At 40.5% G+C, this 9,257-nt stretch overlaps 2 protein-coding genes across 2 annotated transcripts; one reads left to right on the top strand and one right to left on the bottom strand.

The window, feature by feature from the left end:
- The first annotated feature begins 983 nt into the window (after positions 1 to 983).
- Positions 984 to 2,743, top strand: LOC113320239 (BTB/POZ domain-containing protein At1g01640-like). The gene is made up of 3 exons (XM_026568167.1): positions 984 to 1,303; positions 1,750 to 1,935; positions 2,057 to 2,743. Exons 1-3 carry the CDS (start codon positions 1,130 to 1,132, stop codon positions 2,507 to 2,509), a joined length of 813 nt encoding a protein of 270 aa, XP_026423952.1. The 5' UTR covers positions 984 to 1,129; the 3' UTR covers positions 2,510 to 2,743.
- A 1,818-nt stretch (positions 2,744 to 4,561) lies between these two features.
- Positions 4,562 to 7,090, bottom strand: LOC113320365 (ADP,ATP carrier protein ER-ANT1-like). The gene is made up of 3 exons (XM_026568274.1): positions 6,665 to 7,090; positions 5,332 to 5,703; positions 4,562 to 5,079 (listed from the first exon to the last, which is right to left on the bottom strand). The coding sequence occupies exons 1-3, from the start codon at positions 6,929 to 6,931 to the stop codon at positions 4,780 to 4,782; spliced, it is 939 nt and encodes a 312-aa protein (XP_026424059.1). The 5' UTR covers positions 6,932 to 7,090; the 3' UTR covers positions 4,562 to 4,779.
- Between the last annotated feature and the right edge of the window lie 2,167 nt (positions 7,091 to 9,257).

The raw sequence follows: 9,257 nt of genomic DNA, 5'->3' as shown, positions 1-9,257 counted from the left end.
GTGATGTTGCCAGCACTTCTAATCCTATTCTGCATGATAATGCTTTTGATATATTGCCAAGAATTATTCTTGATGCTGATAATATTGTGTTAACTGCAATCCCTAATGAGCATGAAATTGAAAATGTAATCAAGCATATGCCTGCTTGGAGTGCTCCTGGCCCTGATGGCTTTCAAGAAGGGTTTTACCAAACACAGTGGCAACTTGTTGGTAATGATATCATACATGTTGTTCAAAGGTTCTTTCATAATGGGCATATGCCAAGAATTGTAAACAAGACTTATATTTCTCTTATTCCTAAATGTAAAAGCCTTAAAAAACCCTCTGAATTTAGACCAATTTGTTTGTGTAATGTTTCTTATAAAATTGTGTCTAAGATTTTAGCTAATAGAATAAGGCATTTTCTTAAGAAACTAATCTCACCTTATCAGGCTGCTTTTGTCCCAGAGAGAGATATTCATGACAATATCATTATTGCACATGAAGTTATTCATTCTATGAAACACAAGGAAGGTTTAAGTGGCACTATGGCACTAAAATTGGATCTGTCAAAAGCCTTTGACAGGCTAGAATGGAACTTTTTGATTAAAGTTCTTGATAACTTTGGTTTTAATAAAGATTTTTGTAACCTAATAATGCAATGTGTCTCTACTACAAGTATTAGTGTGTTGCTTAATGACTCACCCTGTGATCAATTTGAACCAACTAGAGGTATTAGACAAGGGAATCTCTGTCCTCGTAATTTATTCCTGCCTCCTCACTGGCTAACGATGCGCTCATTTTTGTGCTTTTAGGTTTAGATATCAGTCGATTACTTCCTTTTGGCTTTTCAGTATCCACCATGTAGATTTCTCTGGACACGTTCGGCGTAATCCTAAAGACCCTTGAACCGCGTGTGCTTGTGGAATCAATGCGACGTTTGCGAAACTACTAAATGGGTCGGGGCGGTAAAATCAAACAAGGACTCGGTTGGAAATGAGAAAGACGCGCACTAAAAAATTTAGGGTTTCTGGATCGCCCTCAAGTACTTCGAAGAATTCTGCACCAAAATGAAGTCTCACACCTTCGAGGACCCTTTCCTTCTACTTCTTCTTTTTACGGAACTTCTAATAATTTCGACGAGACAAGAATGGATTGTTCTTTTTGTAAAAAGGTAAAAGTTCACCTCTGTTGGCAATCTTCATATACACCCCCCGGTGGAGTTTTAGTATGCAATCGTTGTAACGGAGAAATCAACAACATCATGAGCTTGATGAACAAAGACAGAAATACAGGAACCATATCCCTAGCTGATGCCGATTGGGTAAGCACTGAATTTTTTTTTATGTTATACATTTGGTTTGATATGAGATGTAACATCATTTCACTGGACTGGATGCCATTCCCCTGTCTCGGCCAAACAAAGTTATAGAGTCTTTAGTCTCTGAAATCATAAATTATGGTTACCAATATTGCGAAGGCCCAAATCAAAGTCTTGGGTTTGAAGGCACTGAAATTCCTTGAATATGACAATGAAAACCTTGTTGTCTTTTTTTAGAGTTTGAAAAAAAACTTGGGAGAATTTTGATTTTGATCTTTTAGCCTAATTGATTTCTTTTTTAAACTCAGTGAAATTGCAGTTGCAGTAATGTAAATAAGTAGGGACTTGTTGCTCTGTGCTTGGTCGAGATACAAGATGATACTGACAATTCGTGTTTCCATGTTAAATTCGATTTCTGTAACATGTTGCATATGTTGAATTTTCCTCAGGGGACTACAAGTGCTACAAGGTGGATCAAGATAGGGAAAGAGAAAGAAGAAAGGTCGAAAGAGAGAGAAGAAAGGTGCACTAATTATCTTGGTGGATTAGCTATTGCATTAAGGGAGGGAAGTTACTCAGATATCCAAATCAACCCCGGCGATGGACCTTCTATACCTGCACATAGATTTTTGCTGGTTAGTTTATGCACCATTAATCAACCAAGTGTCCCAAGTTGATGAGCCATTTATAAGTTATAGTCTTTTCTTGAAATATGTGATGCTACGATTTTCATGTTTCTTTATGTAAATATTGCAGGCAACTAGATCTGAGGTTTTCAAAAACATGCTAGCATCGGATACTTGCAAAGCAGCACCAGTTGACTCGGTATCCCTCCCTGAATTTAATCACGAAGAGCTTGAAATCTTCTTGGAATTGCTTTACTGTGGAAACTTGTCTAAGGAAAAGTTTGAGAAACATTTTTTCTGCCTAGCAGTTGCATCTCATAAGTATGCAATTCCACATTTACAGAAGTTTTGCGAAGAACATATATTGAAGTTATTAGATTCTTCAACGGCACTCAAAGTTCTGGAGATCTCAGAAATTACTTCTAATGAGACATTAAAAGTTGCTGCCTTGGAATCAATACTCAGCCACTCAGAAGAGATTTATTTCTCACCTAGTTATGAAGAATTTGCCAGTCAGAACCCCCATTTGCTGGTACATATCACAAGGGCCCATAGCATTAGTGATAAGAAGCGTAAAGTGTAATGGGTGTTGGAGCTGAAGATTCAAGTGTCTTAGACTCTGAAGCAAATAGAACTACATGCTTCTGTGGCATTTAACATAATAATTTGTTTATTAATCAAATAGGAGTAGCATGCATTTTGTTGCACAGTTTAGGCTTGGAGCATACCACATCAGGTGTGTTGGTTGAATCATTTGTGTTATGTCCCTTGCTCGCATTTTGATAGGTGTTCATATCTCCAATATAGTTTTTTTGCAGAAACATTAATATCTTTTTTTTTTTTTTTTTTTTCCTTTTTTGCAGAACAGTTTTTCGCTTTATTTCACTTTACTATATAAGCTTGATTAAATCCTGTTAAAACGGTGCAAGAAGTATGCTTGTGCCTGTGATGAGGGTTTTCTAGGCAACTAGACTATCTTCAGCCTGCTAGTGGCATATTATGCTCCACTGATTCCTGAGTTACTGGTGAAATATAAAAGTGAAACTGAAATTTTAGTGAGAACACTTGATAAAGAACATACATGAGTTGAGTTTTCACAGAGAAAGAATGTTTACAGATGCAATCATCTTTTATCTAAAACTTAAAGAGCCCAGCAAAAAACATATGCAAAGTTAGGGGTGTGTAACGGACGGTTGCGGATTAGGGGTCACCCGTAACCGAACCGTCAAAGTTGCGGATTTGCAAAATTGAACCGTGACCGGCCCAATCACCCGCGGATTTAACCTTTGCGGATCCGCTGATTGTACGGGCCGGTTGCGGATTAACTGCGGATTTGACCTAGTTTTGATTGTACTTGTTGGGCCTAAATTCAGTTAGTGTCTTAACTTAGTTTTGATTGTATTCAGTTAGTTAACTTAGTTTTGATTCTATTTGTTGGGCCTAAATTCAGTTAGTGTTTTAAGGACTTTATTTCTTTCTCTTTGGGCCTAAATTCATTTAGTTAACTAAGTGATCAAAGAACTTCACTTCTTTCTAGGGGTGTGTAACGGACGGACGGTTGCGGATTAGGGGTCACCCGTAATCGAACCGTCAAAGTTGCGGATTTGCAAAATTGAACCGTGACCGGCCCAATCACCCGCGGATTTAACCTTTGCGGATCCGCGGATTGTACGGGCCGGTTGCGGATTAACTGCGGATTTGACCTAGTTTTGATTGTACTTGTTGGGCCTAAATTCAGTTAGTGTCTTAACTTAGTTTTGATTGTATTCAGTTAGTTAACTTAGTTTTGATTCTATTTGTTGGGCCTAAATTCAGTTAGTGTTTTAAGGACTTTATTTCTTTCTCTTTGGGCCTAAATTCATTTAGTTAACTAAGTGATCAAATAACTTCACTTCTTTCTCTTTGGGCCTAGGTTCATACTCAGGTAATAAAACTTTGCTTCTTTCTACGGTTGCGGTAATCCGCGGTTTTCAAATGACAACCGCAACCGCATCCGCACCGCATGCGGATTTGAGAATCCCACCCGTGTCCGGCCCATACGTCTTGCGGTTTGGGTGAAATCCGCAATTTTGCGGACGGATACGGGTTAAATCCGCGGTTCCGGTTTTTATGCTCACCCCTACTTCTTTCTCTTTGGGCCTAGGTTCATACTCAGGTAAGAAAACTTTGCTTCTTTCTACGGTTGCGGTAATCCGCGGTTTTCAAATGACAACCGCAACCGCATCCGCACCGCATGCGGATTTGAGAATCCCACCCGTGTCCGGCCCATACGTCTTGCGGTTTGGGTGAAATCCGCAATTTTGCGGACGGATACGGGTTAAATCCGCGGTTCCGGTTTTTATGCTCACCCCTAGCAAAGTGAGTTTTGGCCCACAGCATACTTATATTTTAGACCCAGAACAAAATTCCCCCCCTGTTGCAGCTTGCTGAATTCACCAACTGAAACCTCAGCAGGCGTAGCAAATTATGTTCCTCAGGCGCCCATACATCAAAAGAGATCCCTCCTAATGCTGGTTGTGTTGGCTGTTTGTTGCCTACTGATACCTTTTTTCTTGCCTCCCCCACCGCCTTGTGGTGCCTTCAAATGTCACACATAACAATGCTTTTCCTACTTTCAACATTATTATACCACACATGTCACAACATATAAACATTTTATTGGCTAGGGAGTTCATGCAACTCTTCTTTTTTCCACTGTACAGATTTTAGCAAAATGGAAACTTTTCTCCTTTCCCTCTATGTGCATTTAGGGAGAAAGCCTCGTAATCCTGTCACTGATAACGTTGTTTTCGATTTTTCTTTTAATTTTCACTTCTGTTCAGAGTGAGATTTACAAAATTGAGAGATTGTTCATCAATTTAAGGTTCTTTGACCATACCCGTGCATGTAAGTTAAACAATGTAGCTGATCATAACCTGCCAGAACTCCTGCCCCTGCCATACCTAGAAGCATGTTTGCGGAAACTCCTCTAAATAGTGCAAAAACACCCTCATGGTGAATGATCTGACGGAAGCAATGCAGAGAGTTACAATACTTGGAAGGTTGTCCTGAGGTTAGCATCATTCTTCGACGAACAGTGTCAAACGGGTATGCACAAACCCCTGAAACTGTTGTAACACTCCAACCCAATAGAAAAGAGGCAAAGAAGTTTCCCTGCAATAGTAAAAGCATCTTCCATCAAAAAGATAAATGTGCAGAACAAGTCCACTTTTCATGATTTAACAAAATATTTAAAAATTCCAACAGTTGGGAGTGAAACAGGAACTCCCAGTTAAACAGCTGTTCATTCACTATGAAGTCTTCTCCACACATATACTAGGGGATTATTTTACCTAATAATGTACTAGTAGCAACTAGCTTTGAGGAGTTAAGAGACAGTAGTAAATGAAGAGTTCAGGGCAATACCTCTAAAGAGCCAACCAGAACGATGGGTTTCATGGTGTCATAGATCCCAAAGTACATACCCCGATACAGAGTAATTCCCATGATTGAAGCCCCAAAGCCCCGATAAAGACCTATTATGCCATCACTTGACACAGTTTTCCTATAAACATCTACCATCCCTTTAAACTGTCTTTGACCATTTACAGGGCATTCCTTTGCATCAGTGCCTAGTCTGGTGCGAGCATAATCTAAGTGATATAGAAACAAAGAAGTAGTTGCTCCTGCAGCACTACCAGCAGCAAGATTTCCTGCAAACCACTTCAAGTAGCCATCTTTCTCTTTCGAGCGCCCAAGGAGGTTTTTGAAATAGCCCTTGGACGCAAAGTTGAATGCCTGATAGAAAAGATGTCAGTGCCACTTTCGGATAGTAACCCTAGGGCTAGGATAGAAAATGCATAATGTGACCAGATTGATGAGTTTTTATGAGTGCATCATATAAACTATTAAGCTGTTCAATAAAAAAAAGCATAGAGGCACCACAAGTAGCAAGAGCAATGTAACTCACTAGTCCTGACAAAACAAAACAAAAACCAAATGAGCGTATTGGTTTTCATTGACTGATCATCCATACGTAACAAAGCCAAGATACAAAATGTCCCAATCTAGTAGTTGCTAATGTGTTTCAAAGAATAATGCATTCTTACATTTAAGCCATCAAAGGGAAAAGGTTCATCTTATTCAAAGTAGACAACCCGCTTTTACGAGTGCATGATATAAAATTATTGAGTTTTTCAACAGAAAAAATCCATAGAGGCACCACAAGTAGAACGAGCAATGTAACTCACTAGTCTTGACAAAACAAAACAAATCAAAAAACGAATGATTGTATTGGTTCTCATCGACTGATAATCCATATGTAACAAAGCCAACAAACAAAATGTCCCAAACTAGTGGTTGCTAATGTGTTTCAAAGAATAGTGCATTAAATTTGCTTTACTGGAATGTATGAAATTGTATAAATTGTTAGGTTTCCATCCTCCATCCTCCAAACAAGAAGTGAATCAAGTGAGTAAACCCGAATTGGAAGTTTTTAGACAAAAATTCACATCAAAAACGAACTTGGACACCAAGAGATTAATCTTGAAAATCCAAATTACTTTCCAACAACTCCAAATCTATATGCATTGAGTCCCTCTGACACTGCAGAGAATTCAATGTATAGACAATCATAAAAACATGCCTAAAATCACCATAACAAATTTTAAGAAAACCCAAACAAAAGAATGAGAAAACAATTCAATATAGAAAATCAAAATCACATTCCATAAAGTAAAGAAGTTAGAGAAATAGTAACCTGGGTAGGGAAATACCGAATGACATTAGCTTGATTACCTCTCCAGAATGACAAAAAACCTTCTTCTCTCAAAACCCTTTTAAAACAATCTTGAATACCATTATAAGGTGTTTTAAGATTTCCGCTCTTCAACATTTCTCCTTGATTCTGTAACAATAGTTTCACTCTCTCCATAGGTGCAGCAGCACTCTTTGATATTGCTGCTGCACATCCACCCATCATCAAATCACTAGAAAAATTATCCGGGTGTGGTCGAGATTTCTCCATTTTTCTTTTGTTGCCTTCTTCTCTCTATCTATTCTCTGGAAATACAACCAGAGAGACAGAGAGAGAGAGAGAGAGAGAGAGAGAGGAACAAGTATTCTGAAGAAATCTGAACCTTACTGGAGTCATCGTATTTTGTTGGAGCCGGTGATTTTGATTTGATTGCAATTTCCAACCTCTATTAAATTTCTTTCCTTTCCTCTTATATCCCCTACCAAAATGGTGCGGGTGCCCACTTTTTTGTCACCTTGTCTAAGCGGGTGCCCTCAGCTACAGCTGACGGATAAGGTGTAAAAGTCTCAGCGTTGGTCATCACGTGTCTCGAATTCAATTTCGACGTTGGCTAGACCGGGACGAATGGGATGGTTCACCGGAAGAATTGTATCCGCGACGACGTTGGATTTGGATTAGCGTGTTTGCTTATTTTGCAAAGAAAGGAAAACGTTGTGGAGGATGTGGAGTTGATTTAAGCAATGGGCACGCAAAGCCAATAATTGCTTCAGCCAAGTTCTCAAAGATTGGAGTATCTCTTTATTATCAAGTATTCATGGGAATAAAGGCTGGCATCAGACTTGCTGAGGAACGTCGACTTTCTGATCTCGATCTCCATTGTAATTCGGCCAAAGTTCCAGCTCTCTTTAAGGAGGCTATTCTCTGCTTAAATAAAGAATGCAGAAACACGCTTAATCCCTTCAAAATTTGCAAGAGGTGTTAGAGGGTTTTTTCTTCGTACGAGGGTTGCAGTAGGAGTTTGGTGGTGCCACTTGTCCTGGAACTTAGAGGCAAGAAACTAGTAAACTTGTCATGGGATATGGATGGAGATGCAGCTGCAGCTGCCAAGTATCTGGCAAAAAGGGGAAAAAAGATACATCAAGTTATGGAAAAGGAAGTGGCTAAAGGAGGAAAAAAGACATCTGAAGTTAAGAAAAAGGAAGTGGCAAAAGAGGAAAAAAGATACCTGAATTTAAGAAAAAGGAAGAAAGGATTGCCCCTGATGATGATGAGTCGGGTGAGGTGATGGAACCAGTTGATTTTCAAAGAAAGCTAAGAAATATTATTTGGGAAGATGCTTATTATCATATGTCATAATACTTCACGACAATAGGACCATTGGTATGAAGAGGACTCTTTATGTAGTTCCCTTTCTCTTATTTCGATTAGTAGCTGTGTTTTATGTTTTACGGATTGATATTTTAACTTTGGTGCCCACAAAATAGTACAACTTTGCGTTTGTTGCCTAACTTTGTCCAACTTTGAGTTTAGTGCCCAATCAAATGATTGACTTCTTTGACCGTGTTGAACATCCAATTTTAGAATTAAAATTATGAAATAACCAACGAAAAAAACTTTCAGATTATTTACTAACTGTTGATGGTGATTTTTAGCTTAGGGTTAAAATCGTAAAACCTTAGTCAAACAGTGACGTCACACTTGATTAATAATGTCGCCACTAGCACATTTATTGAACCATTCAACATGTCTGCGTAAAATTACCGGGGTGCCTTTTTTATATGCCATGCTCCCCGGAAGAGCCCTCGGTACTGACTGGCATCATCTCTGCACATGCCAGCCGCGCGTGCTAGCCAAACGTGCCAATCACGCGTGCCACATATTTTAAACTAGGGTTTCGACACGCTAAACCCTAATAGCCATATCTCCGCGGAAAAGGCATGCCAGTCGCACCACCGCGCCAATGGCATGCCATGCCAGCCACATTTCCACGCCAAAGGAATGCCAACCATACTAGCCGCACCACCGCGCCAATGGCATGTCATGCCAGCCACATCTCCGCGCCAAAGGCATGCCAACCATGCCAGCCGCACCACCGTGCCAATGGCATGACATGCCAGCCACATCTCCGCACCAAAGGCATGCCAACCATGCCAGCCGCACCACCGTGCCAATGACATGCCATGCAAGCCACATCTCCGTGTCAAAGGCATGCCAACCATTCCAGCCGCGCCTCCGTGCCAATGGCATGCCATGCCATCCACATATCCGCGCTAAAGGCATGCCAACCATGCCAGCCGCACCACCGTGCCAATGGCATGCCATGCCAACCACATCTCGGCGCCAAAGGCATACCAACCATGCCATCCACACCACCGTGCCAATGGCATGCCATGCCAGCCACATCTCGGCGCCAAAGGAATACCAATCATGCCAGCCGGACCATAGTTCCAATGGCATGCCATGCCAGCCACACCTCCGCACCAAAGCCATGCCGGCCATGCTCCGTGGCGCTGGCTGCCAAACGAAGGGTTGCAACAATCAACGACCACCCTTCCTTCTGAGATGCAAATCTCAGCCGTCCAAATTCGCCACCAAA

The sequence above is a fragment of the Papaver somniferum genome, chromosome 11 (genome assembly GCF_003573695.1).
Source record: "Papaver somniferum cultivar HN1 chromosome 11, ASM357369v1, whole genome shotgun sequence".
Lineage (NCBI taxonomy): Eukaryota > Viridiplantae > Streptophyta > Magnoliopsida > Ranunculales > Papaveraceae > Papaver > Papaver somniferum.
This window is presented reverse-complemented; position numbering and strand designations above follow the sequence as displayed.